Below are 18,954 nucleotides of genomic sequence, written 5' to 3'. Positions count from 1 at the left end.
CTCACACATACGTTCCCCGAATGGTGGGAGCAGTGATGGGTGGAACTGAGCCCTCCCTTTTAAATACACCAATGCTGTCCAGCACCAAGGCATTTGAGGTTCATTCCCCACAGCTGAGGTGCCCTCTGCCCTTGGGGAGCAGGGGTCCCCAAAAGTAGCCCTTCCGTGGTTCTTCCAGATACCGCAGGTCCGTGCTGTGGACATGCTGGAGACACAGAATTTCCTGGTTAAAATCTCTGAAGGCTATTACGGATGTTTGTATCTGTTTATTTAAATGATTTGTCACCCATATTTGAGGGTGAACCCTTCGAAAAAGGTTCTCAGGAGGTAGAGGAGCCGAGAAAACCCTCTGCCTGCCAGCTGCTGCTCTTATTGAGCCATTGGTGGCTACATCTGTGCTACGCCAGTGACCTCCACATGTTTTGGAGTCCAGCTGTGATCATCCATGACCTTCAGCCGTGCTGATTGCATCTGAGGGTGGTTGTGGACTGAAGCATAGGGAGAGCACCAGACTGTCTACCTTGACCCTCAGGGTTATCTACCATGACATTGTTTCAATTAAATTGAATGCTTTAGATTTCATGTGTTTATAATTCCCCATCACAGAGCTAACGAAGCACCAAGGCCTCCTCTCCCGATTTCTCTCACAAATTCACAGCATTCACCCATCTCTTCCTCTCCAGATCATCATCCTGCAGCGGGTGGACATTTTTCCTGGTGCCTCCCCAGTGTGCCTTCTGCAGCAGCCGCACCAAAAGCATCATCATGTTGAAAGGCCCAGTTCGCATTGTTCCTCAGTGGAAGGAACTCAAAACACAAATTATGAACAAGCTGGAACTTCAGAAGGTGATGGAGATGGAATGTCAGATGACAGAAACCAAAATTTTCTCTCTGGGATGGGGTGCGGTTGGGATGTAAGAGAGAGAAGGAGGGGATTTCTTACAGAATGGGTACCACAAAGCAAATGCACTTAGCTTCTGTCCATCCATCCATCTGTCCGTCCATCTGTCTATCCTTCCTTCCTTCCTTCCTTCCTTCCTTCCTTCCCTTCCTTCCTTCCTTCCTTCCTTCCTTCCTTCCTTCCTTCCTTCCTTCCTTCCTTCCTTCCTTCCTTCCTTCCTTCCTTCCTTCCCTCCCTCCCTCCCTCCCTCCCTCCCTCCCTCCCTCCCTCCCTCCCTCCCTCCCTCCTTCCTTCCTTCCTTCCTTCCTTCCTTCCTTCCTTCCTTCCTTCCTTCCTTCCTTCCTTCCTTCCATCCATCCATCCATCCATCCATCCATCCATCCATCCATCCATCCATCCATCCATCCATCCATCATCAACTCCTTCCTTTCTTCCACCACTCTCCCTCCTGGTGACACAAATGCTGACCACAAGCAGTTAGGCATCCTTCAACCTCAGCCCTGTAAACCTTGCCCACCCACCCGCCATCTTCTCCCTCCTTGGACAGGGCTTGCCGGAGATGCCAGCCGAAGGAGCCCATATCCTGCTGAGCGACAGACCCAGCATCATCTTCCGGGAGAGCTGTTTTCCCGACTTCATGCCACTCATCTGCCTCTATACCACCAACGCAAGCACCTACTTTGCCTCATTCACCTGGAGGAGAGGGAAGGAGAGCAAGGTGAGAGGTGGCCAGGTGGCTCATGGCAGAGGTGTGTTTTGTGTGTGTGTGTGCCTGTGAGGGGACAACAGGAGCTGCCCTACCTTTTGCAACCTCCAACCTCCGACACTCAAACGTTGGCAGCTGGGCCGAAACATCTTGAGGCCAGCATCCTATCACAATAGCTGACTCAGAGGTAGCATGCAACCCATCAAGGCTGCTCCACCCCTTGCGTTGCCTTTCTTTCCTCCACCCACCAGGAGAAAGTCAACAGCCTTAGGGAGTGGCTATTCCTAACCTTGCGCCTTGATTCCACTTATGCGCCTCCCACCCCCTCTTGCTTCGGGCTCCCTTTCTCCTCCCAGAGAAGAGGCCAGTGGGCCTGAATCCAAGGCCTCCATTTACTCCAGGTCATCCTGGCAGCCAATTCTTGGAGTGATTTGCCCTAGGGAAAGCTGCATGGATGGAAGGCATTCTAGGCAGCTGAGAAGAAGCTTGAGCACTGCCTTGGCGTGCACACCCACCCAGCATCTTTCCTTTTCTTGCTTCTTCCAGCATCAGAGGTTTGCACTGAATTGAATTACAAGCTGCATGGTCTTGGGATCAAATCAACACCTGGTGTCGAAATCATTGAACCTAGGCCAGTAATTCTGGTGGATTCAGAGGCTAGTTTTCTGCCCCCGAATGCACCAGGCTGCAAAAGAAGCACATACGCCACAACCCTGAAACTATAGACCGCTAGAAATCTATTTCGCTTTTTTGAAAAACAGCTGAATTTGGGTGTTCAATAAATCTTGGTAGGCTGTGTGACCAACTTAAAAAGTTAGTAGCTGCTGGAAGGCAGCAGTAAAAAAAGAGGAAGACCAAATCAGAGAGACAAGGACCCCCACCCACCAACCAGCCAACTCAGCTAAAGAACCCTCCCTGTTCAGGACCTCCCCCATCCCCTCTCGGCCCCACAGGATCCATTCTCCCCAACTCCCAGCCTGGCAAAACAGGGCTGGACTCACCTGAGGGTAACCCACGAGTCCTTTCTTCCTTTGCAGGTGCGTGTCTGGACCTACAGCACAGAGAAGGAGACCGCCGTGACCGAGAAAGAGTACTCGTTGCCTGAAGACCCACGAGTGATCATGATGGTTCATGTCCTCCATCTCCATCTCCTGGTGGCGTACTGCGATGATATCCACTTGCGCTTGTTTGGCGACCACACGCAGGACTTCACGCTTCTGGCCGAGATGAGCTCCCCCTACTCCATCACCAGCATGTGCTACAACCCAGAGACCGGCGAGGTAGTGACCGGGGCCATTGGCATCGTGGCGTTTTGGTCCTTTGCCCCCGGGAGCCTTCCATCCCTAGATGTCACCCAGGAGGTGTGCATCGCGACTGGGGAGTTTGTGCACTTTCTCTGCGTGGAGCCCGAGCGGAGAGTGCTGCTCGCCCTGTGCGAGAACAACATTCGGGCATACGACTACCAATCCAAGACCCAGGTCCGCACTTTCCAGGTCAGCCAGGGTGTGTCCCTCACCTGCTGTTCGGCCAACTGGTCCCAGAGCTTCCTCTACACCGGAGACCTGGCCGGGGACATCAAGGTGTGGAACTTTGACACGGGGAACCAGATTGGGCAGTTCAAGGCTCACCTGAGCGCCATCACCAGCATCATCAGCCGGACCTCGGTGCACACACTCATGACCGCCTCCCTGGACGGGAGGGTGAAGGAGTGGAACCTGACCACCTGCGAGCAACTCCGGCGTGTGGACATTGGGGAGGAGCTGTTCCAGATGCAGTTCATCAACGAGCAGACCTTCTTCCTTCGCACCAAATACAGCTTCTCCATCCGCACGATCAACAACTTCTACCAGCTCTTCAACAGGTCCAAATCCGTGGTCCAGAAGCTGGTGCGCATCCAGTGTGGACCGGACAAGGCACGCATCCTGGCTGCCACAAACGACGGCGTGATCCGATTCCTCTCTCCCGTGACGGGAGAAATGCTTTTCGTCACCTGGCCGTTCCAGTTGCTAGAAAAGGCGCTGGACTACGTTTACGACCCGGATCGGGAGGAGCTGATGGTGACCATGGGCACCAGTGATGTCTATGTCCTGGATACCACCAAGAATCCCTGCACGGTCAAGTACATCCTGCACACCACAGACATGGAGGACAAAGTGCTGTGCCTTGCCTACAGCCGTCTCGACCTGACACGGGCGCACCTCCGGCTTCATCTTCACGGGCTACAAGAGTGGGAAGGTGCGCACCGTCACCCAGCAACTGTACCGGATGGGGGCGCGCAAAATCCATGATGGCATGTGGTAGCGCTCGAGCAGCATCTCTGCCTCTGGGAACCTGGCGTACCACTCGCGAGAGTCCTCCTACCTGTGTTCCTACGGTCTTGATGAATACATCATCCTCTCGGATGTGGTGTTAAAGAAGAACAACCTGTTGGATGTGGTTCCCTTGGTGGCCATCCCCAGCATCAACTGCCGGATCAACCACCTTCCTCCTCATTCCTGGGCTACATCTGCGTCCTGACGGAGCAGAACCGGGTGCGGCTGTGGCGCCAGGCGTCGCTGGTGCCCGGGAGGAAGAACCCGTTCTGGAAAGAGACCAGCGCCATGCATTCCACCTCCATCACCTCCTTCGACTACTGCCACAACGCTCGCATCCTGGTGACCGGTGGCTCCGACGGCTCCGTGCGCATCTGGGACATCCTGGGGCAGATGCTGGTGGAGTTCGACACCACTCTCAAGTTCAGCCGCGTCTGCTTCGCCAACCAGCGGGGGGACCTGGTGGTGGGCTGCAACATGAACATCTATTTCATCTCCTGCGTCACCTACCTGCCCCGAAGCAGCTCAGTATGCTGGCCAACGGGCCATGTGAGGGATGATGTGGTGGAGCACCCCTTGCCCTTCCTGTCCTGCTTCCTCCTCTCGTTCGACATCGTTTTTGTGCCCAAGTGAGTTAATGATGGAAGAGGATTTGGGGGGAGGGGGGAAGAGAGAGAGAGCTCAGCAAGGGAGAAGGATGCGAGCCATCAGGATGGGACCCTGCCTCTGTGTCTACCTCGGTCGGTTGATGCACCAAATGACCCTGAGCAACACCACCTCCCTGGGAATTAACTCACTGGAAATTAGCCCGCTTATCCGTAGGGTTCCAACATTCAGTGCCTCCATCGTCAGCGGCACTGATAGGGGCATCCTCCAGGTTCACGGGTTGACCAAGCCTTGGCTTCTTGCGCTTCAGCCCCACTACCTCCTATGATCCTTGTTGGGATCTGCAAGATGAGAGGAAGTAGGGATCTTGCAGATGAAGCCTCAGGGCAGGGATCTTTCTCCTCGACCAGCAAGGAGAAAGGAAAAGACACAGGACACTCGAGTGTGGTTTGCTGTTCAGAGGGACCTCCTGTTCCCCTGCCTCCTCTTCCTTTATTTGTTTTCTCCCTACTACAGCACTAGTAATCAATACAGAGGTAACTAATTTCTTGAATACACAACAGAATAACCAGAGTGCTGGTAAACAGAGACAAGTAATTTCCTTGAATACAAAGGCATCAGTAAACGAGTGGTTGGTAAACAGACAGGCTGGTAAACAGACAGTTAATAGTAAACAGACACAGATAACTCCAAATACACAGACAATGTAAACATTCCTGAGGTAGACACTTTAACTACATTACCCAGAGACAATAGACAGCAGTTAATGATCATCCTTACTGGAAACTGACCTGTGCCCAAAACAATTTCTGCTATACACATTGTAAAAGCATACAATTTCCCCACAGATCCTTCCTCACCAGGTGACCCTGGAGAAGGCCACGATTTCATGGCTGAGTGCCACTTGCTGATTTGCAGGACTTGCAAATGAGGAGGCTGGGCAAACATTAACACGGTCAGGTGCTTTAAGCAGCTGGACGGCAGCCCAGGCTCCATGCTGGAATAAACCAGCTATGGATTAACCGGCTTATTAACAGGGGCTCTACCCCAACTTTCCAGGATGGCTCTAAATTCTGGCCAGCAGCAGGGTGTCATCTAGCAGAGAGGAAGAGGTAGGAAGAGGAGAGGTGGGCGGTGTTGAAGAGCGAAGGCCACGTAGAGTGTGATCTCACCCTGCCTAAACCTATAGCACCAAGTATTCCCCGTCCCTCTGGTGTCATGGAGTTGTGGGGAGGGGCCAACTCAGACACCTGTCTTTGTCCCAAGACTTCGATCCAGCTTCGGGTGGCCACGGAATGACAGCAGGGGCTCCGCATACATTTGCAGGGAGGCAACGGTCTTCCTGATGGCTTGGGGAAAGCGATGTGAAACTGGCTGGGCTGGGGGCCGATGCTCTGTGTTCTTGGAGAACAGGGAAGGGCATCGGGCAGGATAATGCTTGGGGGTTGGTGGTTTCTAAGGCCCTGGCTGGAAAAGAAAAGGAATTTCCGCACCTTGACCGGCCTGTCTCAAACCCCTTCTCTCCCAAAGGTATCGCCAGGTGGGCAAGCAGGCCAAGAAGTTTGATCGGATGGAGCCCATCACCAACCACAAGGAGGTGGTTATGGAAAAAGACGTGGCCAAAGTCCTCGAGTTCATCGGCAAGGACGTTGCCCACCTGCCCGGCCCAGATTTCTTTGGGGACGTGCCGGATCTCAGGGAGGTGCACCCAGAGTTTGCTTTGGAGTACCGACTCCTGAAGCAGGCCTCTTTCGAGAAGAAGCCCTCTCCCGCCGAGCCTCCGTTAACGCCTCCGCCTTACCGGGGGCTTCCAGCCCTGAGGGACACGGTCCCCTTGATCCGCCGGATCCCGTTCCAAACTGGGCGTTCGTGGCCCATTGCGCCGGACGGCTACATCCCCAATTCAGTGATCCGAGCCCAGCTGTTTCCCAGGGGGACCCCCGAGACCCTCACGTGCCCCCTGAAGCAAACCAGGCACCCTTTGCCCAAGAGGAAGCTGATCAAGATTCAGTTGCCGGAGTGGGACACCTCGGAGATCGTGGAGAAAGCCCGCAAGAAGAAGGCCCAGAGGTTGCGGCGAACCGCGTCCATCTCCGAGGGGCAGCAGCGCCGCCGGGACCTGCTGGCAGAAATTGTGACGAAGCCCTGGTTGCGGCATAAGCCCAGCGACGCCTCCCTGCCTAGCGTCGTGAAGGCCATCTTGAACCTCATGGACGATGTGCCCTATTCCACCTACTTGCTCTGCGTTGCTGCTCTCGTCCAGATTTCCGAGTCTTACCAGCTGCCCTCCCCTGTCCAAGAGCAGGCTTTTGACCGTCTCATCCTGGACACGACCCACAAAGAGGTCAGCTGGCATCAGGCGCCGGTGGGGTTGGGGTGCTGGGAACAGCATCAGAAGCACACGGGGCTGTGCCCTCACCCGTCTTAGGGCTACTCGCTTTGGAGGACTGCCCGTAGCATCCCAGCAGGAAGAAAGAGAAGCCAAACAGATTGTACTCCCGGAGGATTCGCTCCGTAGGGTTCTCCTCCGTGAACGTGGATGCCAGATGATCCCTGTAGGATGAGGCCCTACCTATGAGCTAGTTAACCCCCGTCAGGGACTTTGGAGAAGTCTGGCTCCAGAACATTTCGGGTGAACTTTCCAGGGATGTCCGCGGGTCTTTGGTTCTGAGTCCTGGGTCCCAAGCCCCAAGCCTGAGTTCCTGTTAAAAATAAGCTTTTTTTGTCCTCAGAAAAAAAAAAGGAGGGGTGGAATTTACACCCATTCCGCTGGGTTTTCACCCATCCCTCTGTGCTCCTTGAGCCAAGCTCCCGGCTTGGAAATGCTTTTGTCCCATCTCAGGCTCCCACTCCCTCATCAGCACTATCCCACTCGCTTGGCTCCCAAAGTACCGTCTTCACATTATCTGCCCTTGCCGCCGCCTCGGAGGTGGACAAGCTCCCATCCTGCAAACTGTGGCCAGAGCCCACCCTGTCCGACAGCAGAGCACGAGGCGTCTGTGTGTGGAGCCTGGGTATGGCTCTGGATCAGTGCGGAGTTCCTACAGGTGAGGTCTGAGATCCCGTACTTTCCTCCTTCCCAGGTCCGGATGCGGCTGGCCGCTTGGGAAGCCTTAGGGAAGATGGACCTGCTGACCGAGAAGGAGGTGGTCCCGCTGGCCCGAGCCTTGCTGGACGAGAGCAAGAAAGTGCGAGACCTTGCCCGCTCTCTGCTGGACGCGGTGGCTGGCATTACAGATAAATTTGTCTTGAAGAAGGAAATGCAGCGGCTGGCAGAAAGCAGCCTGGAAGACCTGTAAGTGCCTCCTGGCGTGTTGGACTCTGGGCAGAAAAGGGCCTCTCTCTCTCCTCTGAAGCCCTTGTGGGGTGGGGGTAGCCGTGGCTTCTTTGGCTAAGATGAGGTTCCTGACTAGGTTCCTTTCCCGGAAGCCTCTCGTATATGAAGACCAGGTGGCCGGGCACTGAAATGTCCCCAGAGGGAAGCTTAATGGGTCCCATCTCAGTGCGGGGCTCCAAAGCAGGGACAATTTGGACCACCACCACACCCAACGGGGCCCAGGCGGAGGAGTCCCACTCCAAAGGCTGTGTGGCCGATATCATGAAAGGTGGAAATGATCAGTCATGAAGGCCAAAGAAGGACCCAGCTTTGGCATTCCAGGAAGGAGAAATTTACAGTGGAATTGCAGGACAACGTGTTTTAAGCTGCAAGGCTGGACCCTTACCGTACTACACCCTTCTGGCCTTCCTGGTCTCATCGTGCATCTCTCTCTCTCCCCCCCCTTTCTTTCTTTCTTTCTTTCTTTCTTTCTTTCTTTCTTTCTTTCTTTCTTTCTTTCTTTCTTTCTTTCTTTCTTTCTTTCTTTCTTTCTTTCTTTCTTTCTTTCTTTCTTTCTTTCTTTCTTCCTTCCTTCCTTCCTTCCTTCCTTCCTTCCTTCCTTCCTTCCTTTCCTTCCTTTCCTTCCTTTCCTTCCTTCCCTTACTCTTTCTCCTTCCTTCCTTCCTTCCTTCCTTCCTTCCTTCCTTCCTTCCTTCCTTCCTTCCTTCCTTCCTTCCTTCCTTTCCTTCCTTCCCTTACTCTTTCTCCTTCCTTCCTTCCTTCCTTCCTTCCTTCCTTCCTTCCTTCCTTCCTTCCTTCCTTCCTTCCTTCCTTTCCTTCCTTCCCTTACTCTTTCTCCTTCCTTCCTTCCTTCCTTCCTTCCTTCCTTCCTTCCTTCCTTCCTTCCTTCCTTCCTTCCTTCCTTCCTTCCTTCCTTTCCTTCCTTCCCTTACTCTTTCTCCTTCCTTCCTTCCTTCCTTCCTTCCTTCCTTCCTTCCTTCCTTCCTTCCTTCCTTCCTTCCTTCCTTCCTTCCTTCCTTCCTTCCTTCCTTCCTTCCTTCCTTCCTTCCTTCCTTTCCTTCCTTCCCTTACTCTTTCTCCTTCCTTCCTTCCTTCCTTCCTTCCTTCCTTCCTTCCTTCCTTCCTTCCTTCCTTCCTTCCTTCCTTCCTTCCTTCCTTCCTTCCTTCCTTCCTTCCTTCCTTCCTTCCTTCCTTCCTTCCTTTCCTTCCTTTCCTTCCTTCCCTTACTCTTTCTCCTTCCTTCCTTCCTTCCTTCCTTCCTTCCTTCCTTCCTTCCTTCCTTCCTTCCTTCCTTCCTTCCTTCCTTCCTTCCTTCCTTCCTTCCTTCCTTCCTTCCTTCCTTCCAGGACGGAACTGATCCGCACCCAGGAGAAAGCTTTCCCTCGCAGAGTGCGGGCTGCCGGCATCATTGCTGAGACACAGGACGAAGCGGTGTATGCCCTGACCGAAGGGGCAGAGAGGCTGATGAACCGGGTGGAGAATCAGCTGACCGCCAATCTCTTCCTCATGTCTGAGTGTGCCCCGGAGATCACTAAGCCCATCGCCCGCCCGCCCCGTGCCCGGCGCAGGCTCATGTCTCTGGGGGCACCGGAAGAGTTTGCCAAGCCCGATTCGCACTTAGAGGCTCAGGCCCGATGGCTGGGCCTCTTTGCCCAGTCTGGGAAGCAGCCAGAGGCCAGGCACAAGGCAGGTGAGTTCCAGGCACGTCCTTTTGTCCTCCTCAGCCAGAAGGGGGCCTTGAAACCCCAACATACATTGCCTGCCCAAAGGGGCAAACACTGTGAGAATCTTTCCTTGGGTGCAAGAGCAAAAAGACCAGCAACAGCCTTTGGGGGAAAAAAACTTGTGGGTCTGGGGCAAAATTGTCATCTTCTGCATGAAAAACTTAGCATTTTGTGCACCATGTAGGATTTTTGGGTCAAACTTTACAAAAGTTTGCACCTTATTGTTATTTGGCTGAAAGAGAGAGCTGGCTTGAAATTCTTACCTATGAAAATGGAAGAAGCATCGTTGTATATTTTGGCCTCATCAAGTTCTGTTTGGAACATTCCTGCCTGTAAGGAACTGTTGGGTAGCATCATCATAAACAAACACTCTCTTTTGCATTTCATTTTCTCTCTCTCTAATGGCTAACAAAAGGAGCTGCGTCTTTAGAGCTCTCTCTCCTGGGATCCTGGAAGCTTCATCAGAACATTTCTCTGCCTCTATGGAGTTCCTGTACTGCCTGCTTTTAGATGAATGCTCAGAACAATTTTGCTTTGCTGGGATATTACGGAACTTTGCTTTTAATGAGGAATGTCTCTTTTGCTCCTGCAATTCTAATTCTGCTGCCTTGGCACTTTCCAGTTTTGTACCAGGACTTCAGGGCTTTGCATTTATTCTTTATCCTACTTCTCATTTCTCTTGCCTTTCTACTGAACCCAAACAATTCCTGGTGTTGTTTCACACAGTGGCAGAAATACCGTTGCAGGCACCACGGGGATGGCCTCCTCACCAACAGCAAATTGCCTGCAGCTTGAAAAGGTGCACGCCTCTTGTGCTCCATGCCACGAAGTTGTGGGCACCCTGACATTGCTGAAGGAAGCCTTCCACCTGCAATGTTTGCCACATTGGTGTTGCACATGTGATGCTGAGGAACAGGATCCCAAGCAGTGGATTCTGAGGGCTGGACACCATGTTTGGGCAAACCACAAATTCTTGACCTGATCAGGAGCAGTCTGCATGAGGTCTGGATTGAAGCTGAAGAAACCAATTTGGTTCCACAGAGCAGTGAAATGAATTAAGTAATTGCGAAGGCTTTCACGGCTGGGATCTAATGGTTGTTGTGGGTTTTTCGGGCTCTTTGGCCATGTTCTGAAGTGTTCAGAGTGCTGTCCTCTGAAGATGCCGACCACAGAAACTGGCGAAATGTTAGGAAGAACAACCTTCAGAACACGGCCAAAACCCACAACAACCATTGAATTAAGTAACTCGCTCAGGTTTAGGGCACAAATGTCTTCATGATCCAAGATGGGTTTTTTTTTTTTTTAAAAAAGCAAAACTTAAAGGTAGTTGGCGTGCAATCCCCTGAGGCTAGCTGAGATATGGCAAGTTTGCTTTCCAACCCTTCTTGAGCATCTACCCTGTCTCCAAATTTCATATCCATCAGCAGAAAAACAAGGCAGAGCCATTTTGGTTTTCGAAACACAGATGTAGACATCCGTAAAGATTTGGGGTACAAATGGAATCAGGTGGGGTGCTAAGCCCTCCAAACTAAATCAGAATCTGTTTCAAAGTCCCAAAATGACAAAAAACCCACCCTGAATTGTGGGGACCCTCGTGCTTATATTACATGGTTTGGTTGTTTTTTAATGTTGCCAGCCTCCACGAACGACTTGTTGAAACAGCAAAGGATGGCTCCTGTTGCATGTGCCCGCCGTGTGCTGTGCCCTGAACAGAGATGCCTTCCCTTCACCTTCCAATCTCTTCTTTCCCTGCAGTTGCCAAGGAGGTTGAGAAATCCGAGAAGGTCCCCAGGATCCAGCAAGCGCGGGGGAAGATCATCTCCTCGGTGTCTGCTCCTTTGCCTGAGAGCAGCCCCAGCCTCAGCAGCGTGACCACCACCACCACCAGCGAGACCAGCAGCGGCTCCGCCACCAGCGGCTCCGTCCTCAGCGACGGTACTTGGCGGAAAGCAAAGACGCCCAAGGAGGCCAAGGCGAAGGAGAAGCCGGGGAGGCCCAAAGTCCTTCCCACCACTTCCCGCGAGGTCCCCAAGCTGCCCCCGGTGCACAAGCAGGCTCAGCCGGTCCTCCTGCAGCGTCGGGACACCCGCACCCAGCTGTACACGGAGATGCTGAAGCACCTGGAGCGGAAGGGCAAGAAGGAGCAAGTGATCTCTGCCACCCCGCTGGACCTGAAGCCGGACGTCCCTCCGCAAGTCCAGCCCAGCCAGCCGGTGGTTCCTGGGCCCCCACAGCCGGCCCCCAAGGGCAGCCTCATCGATCCGAAGAAGCACTACAGCACCGAAGGGACCAACTGGCGGAACGACCTCTACAAGTTGATGATGCTTCGCACGGGTCTGTCGGTGGAGGGCCGCACCGCAGCGCAGGACTTCCTGGCCTCCGCCCGGCTTGCCCTCGGGGGCCGCGCCATGTCTTGGGAGGCCTTCACCAACATCAGACAGTCCCTCCTGTTGTCTCAGGAGAAAGTCACCATGGAGCCGGAAGAGTGGAAGAAGTACATGGAAGGGGTGTTCAAGGCCTCTTTAGAGGAGCCGACGGCGCTGTCCCTTCAGCCTTCTGTGCCCAGCCTGGAGACGGTGGTGGCCGTGAAGAAGGGGAGAGACTGGCTCAGCAGTTCAGAGACGGAGCTTGAAAGCCTTGAGATGAGTCGGGAGGAGCTGGTTAAGGGGAGGAGAGTGATGACCAGGGAGAAGGGGGCAAAGGGGAAGAAGGGTCTTGATCACAGAGCCCAGGCAAGCCGGGTCTCCGCCGTGGTCTCCAAAAGCAGGGAAGCGGGAAAGGCGCCAGAAAAGGAAGAGAAGGTGGCCAGAAAGGCGGCTAAAGTAGGAAAGGCAGAATCAAGGATCGCCAAACAGAAAGAGCAGGAGGCGGCTCAAAGGAAGGAGTCGGAACTGTTGGCCAAGGGGAGGAGGCGGGAAGGGGTGAAGGGCAAAGAACAGGAGGCGGTGGCCAAAGGAAGAGAAGTGGAAGCCGCCGCCAGGGGGAAAGAACCAGAGGCAGCCAGAGGGAAAGAACCAGAGGCAGCCAGAGGGAAAGAACCAGAGGCAGCCAGAGGGAAAGAGCGAGAGGCGGCCAAGCGGAAGGAGTGGGAGGTGGCGGAGAAGAAAGAGAAAGAAGGCCCCAAGAGAAGGCTGGCGAAGACCGCCGACAAGCAGAGGGAGCTGGCCGAAGGGAAAAAGAAGGGAGGTCCCAAGGAGAAAGAGTCGAAGGAGGGGTCTCTGCTTTGGGACTTCCGGAGGATGTGGAAGGCGGAGACCCTCCTGACGGCCTCCGAAAAGCGGCTGCTGAAGGTCACAGAGAGCACCCTGACGGAAATGCGGGCCGAGGCAAAGGAGAGGATGCTGGCTCAGCTGAAGGAGAAGGCGCTGGCCGAAGCCGAGAAGGCGGCGCTGGTAGAAGTGAGGGGGCGGGCCCTGGCCGAGGCCAGAGAGATGGCGCTGGCGGAAGCGAGGGACTGGGCGATGCTGCAGGCACGGAAAGCGACCCTGATCGAAGCCTGGGAGACCGTGCTGGCCGAAGCCCGGGTGAAGGCCCTGCAGGAAGTGATGGCGCAGGCGCTGGCTGAGGCCCAGGAGCTGGCGCTGACCGAGGTGGGCGAAGGGGAAGCCGTGGATGAGGCCCGCATTCAGGAACTGGCCAAGGCCAGAGCGGCCGTCCTGGCCGAAGAGAGGGCCTTGGAACTGGCCGCCACCATGCCGCTCGAGGTCGATGAGGCCAGGGTTCTGGAGCTGGCCGCGGCTCATCTCATGGAGCTGGACGAGGCCCGGATTCAGGAACTGGCTGAGGAGAGGGCCAAGGAGCTAGCCAAGGTGAGAGCGGAAGAAATAGCTGAGGCCAAGATGCTGGAAGTGTCTGAGTCGGCCCTCATGGTGATGGTGGAGGAGATGGTTGAGGAACAATTGAGGACGTTCCTGATGGAAGAAGGAGAAGGAGAAGGAGAAGGAGAAGGAGAAGGAGAAGGAGAAGGAGAAGGAGAAGAAGACATGATGGGCGAAAAGGGACTGAAATGGGAGGAAGGGGAAGGGGGAGAGGAGGCAGGAGAGGAGGAGAAGGAGGAGGAAGGGGAAGGGGAAGGGGAAGAGGAAGGGGAGGAAGGAGCTGACATGTGGGAGGACCTGGAAATGGAAGAATTTTGGCCACTGTCTGCAGAGGAGACAGAAGCCTTCCTTAGCATGCTGGAGAAGGAACCATCTCCGGGGGCAGACCTAGAGCTTTTAGAACAAGCTAGTTTGCTCCTGGAAGTCCTGATGGGGCCGGAGGAACCAGAGCACACCGATGCTGAAAGAGTTGAGCGGGTCTGCCAGGTGATCTCCCTGCTGCAGGTGGCTTCCACAATGGACGCCGAGGGGCTAGGGGAAGCCTTGGTCAAGAAAGCCAAGGAGATCATCCAGGAAGGTGAGGAGCGCCAGGCGGCCTCGCCCGAGGGCATCCCTTCGGTCTTGATGAAGCTGAAGGAGGTTGTGGAGACCGGCCAGCCATGGACCGCCAACCCCAAGCAGTTTGAGAAGAAGATGAAGGCGTTCCTGAAAGCTGCCCTGGCGGTGTTGCAGGCCAGGAACTTGAAGGAGAAGATGGGGGGGAAAGACGTTGGGAAAAGAGGCTGGCGGGAGCGGGCGGAGAAGTCCTTGGCGGAGGAGGGCGGCCGGATGGTCGGGAAGAAGGCTTGGCTGCGCAAGAAGATCAAGCAGGCCGTCGGGAAGTGGAAGGTGGAGCAGGAGAAGGCTCAGTGGGAAAGGCTCGAGCAGCAGCGCAAGGAGAAGCGCCTCCAGTTCCGAGGGAAACCCATCCTGCTGGGTGTGAGCGAGAAGGAGGCCACCCCGCAGGAGGAAGGAGAGGAGGAGAGGAGGGAGGAGGAAGAAGAGGAGGAGGAGAAGCGGAGGAAGGCCGAAGCGCTGGCCCGCCGGAGGCCACCCAGGATGACGTGGTCCCTGGGGGACCAGCAGCGCCAGAGAGCCTGGAAGGCCATCATGCACCTGGAGAAGGAGGTGCCCACCTCTCCTCAGGAGCAGCTCCGGATCCACAAAGCCAAGAGCCACCGGCTCTCGAAGGGGTCTCTCTACATGACCACCAAGCCGACGAAGGAAGGCCGTCGGCGGATGCTCCGGAGGGGGGCCCGGCAGCACATCTTCCGCCTCGAGGAGGAGAAAGGCATTGACTGGGAGAGGTTTACCAAGCTCTACCAGTCGCTCATGTCTCTGAAGGAGGTGGACGGCGGCATGGAGTCCGCCGTGTGGAGGGTGCAGTCCTCCAAGCTCCTGGACCTCTACGGCTTGAGCAACCCGCTCATCCGAGCCATGCTGCAGCAGGTGCTCATGGGGGGCCTCCATGAGCGGAGGTACCTCACGGGGAACACCTTGAAGATGAGGCAGGGGGAGGCTGACCCGGGACAGCGGATCCTCTACGAGCTGGTCCACCACTCCGGCCGTCTCCGCCCTAAGCCCGCGGCCTTGCATGGTGTCATTCCGCTCAGTTTCCAGAACAATGTGCACCCCTTCAAGATACGGGGCATGACCCGCTTTGGCACCCTGGCCCTCAAGTGGAAGACTTATCTCTCCAAAGGAAAGGTCCCCAAGCTGCGCTTGTACGTGCGCTCAGGACCCACATAAAAAAGTTGTCATTTATCTATACAGTATTTATATATAGGTACACACACACAGAGAGAAAGAGAGTTGTCTAGACAAATATATATATATTTTTTAGCATTGCCTCTTATAAGGCATTCTCATTTCAACAAAGTGTTTCTCAAGGAGCTCACAGGGCGATGAAGGATCCTTGAAAAAGACGCTGAGGTTCTGATACAACCTCCCGAAAGGTTCGTTGAGATCCTGCTGCACTGGTTATTTTATTCATGTAAATAGTTGCAAGGTGTCTTCTGGGACCGAGGCAGGAAACAAAATACGTGTTTAGAATTACAATGCGACAATAAAAATCTGAAATGCAGAAAATGAAACAGTCATTTATTAAGGTGCAACTTTGCCAGCTTTGACAATATTTGCAGGGTTGCAGATAATCTGTCAAGAAGAGAACAGTATGACTTTTTAGAAATCCTGCACCTAAGGAGGCCAGCCTTCCATGCTTTGTGGGGGAGGGGAGAGGGGGGAGAGCTCCCGTAACCCCTTGGACCTGGGATGGAGAAGGCCTCTTTCTCCATGGTCTCCAAATCTAAATGAAGTCTTGTCCACAGGGAAGTACCTGGCTCGGCATCCTTCCTTCCAGTTATTTCCCCCACTAACCAGGTTAAAAAGAATACATCTCTACATGGCTACTTTCTGCTGTGCTTTTTAAAATCTCCTTGGGAGGCCTGTATGATTTTGAACCGGGCTTTGTTTTTTGGGGGACGGTTGGAGCTTCGTACTCAGCACCATAAAATAAGAACAATACTTTTAAAAATGCAAACAAATAGAATAGACCTGAGCCAAGACTGAGGCAAGGTGGCTTCACCTGATGCATCATCGCGTGGTCTCCTGCAGAGACCAGCTGGTCACCTTCGGGGATCATGGAATCAGAGTCCTGGAAAGAATGTTGTGGGCTAATCCCGAGCTCCAGGCAGGCCCTGGAATGTGGGATGCAGCCCCCAGAATCCCTGGCAGATGGTCTGGACATCTCTGCTTTTAAATTCCTCCAGCAGAGAAGAAACTCAGCAGCTCCCCAGGCAGCGTGCTTGAACAGCTTTTTCCATTACAAAGTTTCTCTCACTGCAGAGCTAAGAAGTGTTTCTTTTTAGGAATACGACTCCCAGCATCCCTCCAATTTTTTTTCCTCTTGAAGCCTGCTTCTTAATAATCTGGGCCCACGGGTTCCTGGCCTGCCCGGCAGAACAGCAGAGAACAAATCCGCTCCGTCTCCTCTGTTGAGCCCTTGCAGATGGTTGGGGTGACTGCCATCACACCAGACATGGAACCATTTGGGGGCTAAAAGGGATGGCAGGAGGCCTCCAGGCCCCTTTTTGTGCTCAGGAAAAAATATTTTTGCTTTCTTTTATGTGGGTGGGACAAGAGAAGAGACCCTGTGTTTCCCAGGCTTCCCTCTGTACCAGCTCTCTCTCTCTCTCCCCCCCCCCCGCTGCAAAGCCCCAAGCCGCCACCACGTGCTCCCTAATCTCCATGGCTCGTCTACAGAGAAAACCCTTTAATCCTGGGCCATATCTGTGTCAAGGCGGTGCAAGGCTCTCTGCACCTGCTTAGGCTTTACCGGATGGTCCCCAAGCTCTCCTGGGGATCCCTGGCATTGATGTGGACCCCCCCCCCCTTTCTTCTCCAGTTCAGCAACATTGCCTGAGGGAGAAACCCCTTGGAGAAGCAGTTCCCCATCTGTAGCCACGGAGTGCAGAGCACAGCCCTGTGAGACCCACAGGGGTGTGTGTGTGAGAGAGAAGTAGCCCTGTCTGTTCAACTGTTTTAGATTTGAGTCCAATCCTTAAGAACCTGTTTTCCATGTTTCTCTTCCTCCTTGCACACCAATAACAAAAGTGCCTCTGAGCAAGCACAGAGAGCTCTTCAGAAAGACGGGAAGGGTCGACAAGCAATCTGTTTGATCAGGGCCGCCCTGGAGGCAGAATGTCACCAATAACAACTTGGCCAGTCACAGAAAAGGAAAACACAAGGATGGGACCCCCTTGAGGCATATTCTGGCTGCAGAGTCTGAGGGGTTCGATTCCCCCACGGGGCCTCCTGGACAGGGGCTGGACTCCCTGATCCGTAGGGTCCCTTCCTGCTCTGCAGGGAGCTCCAAGTGCTCGCCCCACTTTTCTGAGCAGCCAGAGGTTTTTTTTGGGGGGGCGCAGGACCATCCACTTGGAAGGAGGCTGCTGGAGAGCTGGAAACCCCCCAACAGCACATTGTTATTAACCAGGACTGCCGTTTTCTTAATGGTCCTTTAAAAATAGATACAGAACTTCCTCCGGTGCCAGTTGTCAGGGGGAAGAAAGGATACAAACCAAATAAGCAAATCTTTGATAAAAACGTACATTTCTGTTTCAGCTCCCAGGGTGGTGATAGGCTGTTTGGTGCATTCTAGGGCCTTGCAGGCAGAGAGGCTGTGCCAGGCCAGCTACCATCCGTTCCCCCCACCACCACCTCCAACGCCCTTCCCCTATAGCTGAGCGGCGTCTAAGAGACCTGCCGGTCTGGTTTTGCCCTCCTCCCAGCGAAACAGGTGAATGGGTGGGTATTCCTGCTCCCTCCCTCTCCGTGCCAGCTCAAGCCATTTTGCAGAATGTGCCCTTCCCGCTCCCTGCCTTCCAGGGCAACAGGTCCTGGCTGCCGCGCGCGCCCACTCCCCATGCTCTCTGAAGCAGCGATGACCGCAACACCTGGTTGCCACCTGCAAGGCTGGCCCTGAACTACATTTCCCAGGAGTCCCGGGAAAGCTGTGCTGCTCAGAGGCAGCCGAGGAACAAAGGAAGGGTGCAGAGCTGGGCAGTTGCTTCGGCCAGGTCCCCGGGAGTTTGGCCCCTGCACCACTTGGGGACAACCGAGCGACAAAGAGAGAGGAAGGACTCCCCCGCTAGCCTCCCTGGTTTTCATCCCCAAGGTCAGATCCTGAACTGCACGGAAAGCCACCCTTCCATTTCCCACCAGACTTTGGTGAGCAATCTGAGCAGAGAAATGACCAGGGCGAAGCATCATCATCATCATCATCATCATCATCATCATCATCATCATCATCATCACCTTTGAACAGCAGAGCGGGAAGGGACCCTACGGATCAGGGAGTCCAGCCCCTGTCCAGGAGGCCCCGTGGGGGAATCGAACTCCCAGCCTGCGACTCCGCAGCCAGAATATGCCTAAACCCTCCAGCTATCCAGCGGTTCAAAATCACCTCCAAACACATTCAAATCCACCCCGGAGGCAGGTCAGAAACAAGAAGGGCTGTGACCTCCAGCTGAAGTCTTCCCTGCAATATATCTCCCATTTCCTTAGAGCCCTCCAGCTCTGTTGGATTACAAACCCCATCAGCCCCAGCTCCTGGGAAAGACAGCAAGACCGCCCGTCAGGCACCGTCCCGCGGAGAAGTTCCGTATGTGGACGCTGCAGCCCAGCATCCGCCGGCTCCCCGGGCTTCCTTTCCTCGCCAGGAGGGGCACCGCCGTGGCCCCCCGGGCTGGCACCGGCCAGCGGGTCCCTTCGCAAGGCAAGGGGGGAGGGCCGGGTCTTTCCGCCGCCCTGGCTCATTCGCTCGGCCGCCCGAGGGGCGAGCGGGGGCGGCGCGCAAAGCCGGTCGGCCAGCTTCTCAGGGTTGCCCAGAGACGGCGACGCGCCGGTTGCCTTTCCCGGCGGTAGGGGGTGGGGGGCGGACGGGGGGGGGACGGACGGAGGGCCTGCCTGGAACTACGAGTCCCATCATGCCCCAGAGGCGGGCTGGTGCCT

The 18,954-nt window shown here is 54.8% G+C and overlaps 1 protein-coding gene and 1 long non-coding RNA gene across 2 annotated transcripts; one reads left to right on the top strand and one right to left on the bottom strand.

The window, feature by feature from the left end:
- Positions 1–602: 602 nt before the first annotated feature.
- On the top strand, positions 603–15,247 carry WDR87 (WD repeat domain 87). The gene is given in 9 exon segments (XM_072979766.2): positions 603–846; positions 1,449–1,619; positions 2,645–3,793; positions 3,795–4,091; positions 4,094–4,548; positions 6,056–6,869; positions 7,609–7,820; positions 9,209–9,552; positions 11,342–15,247. Coding segments are annotated over 9 exon segments (7,374 nt in total). The 5' UTR covers positions 603–765; the 3' UTR covers positions 15,193–15,247.
- Positions 15,248–15,252: 5 nt separating this feature from the next.
- LOC140701981 (uncharacterized) lies at positions 15,253–18,927 on the bottom strand. The gene is made up of 2 exons (XR_012081016.2): positions 18,536–18,927; positions 15,253–15,516 (listed from the first exon to the last, which is right to left on the bottom strand). It is a non-coding gene; the product is annotated as an uncharacterized LOC140701981 (long non-coding RNA).
- Between the last annotated feature and the right edge of the window lie 27 nt (positions 18,928–18,954).

Source organism: Pogona vitticeps, chromosome 9, assembly GCF_051106095.1.
Source record: "Pogona vitticeps strain Pit_001003342236 chromosome 9, PviZW2.1, whole genome shotgun sequence".
Lineage (NCBI taxonomy): Eukaryota > Metazoa > Chordata > Lepidosauria > Squamata > Agamidae > Pogona > Pogona vitticeps.
The sequence above is the reverse complement of the archived record's forward strand: the minus strand, read 5'-3'. Positions and strand labels throughout refer to the sequence as shown.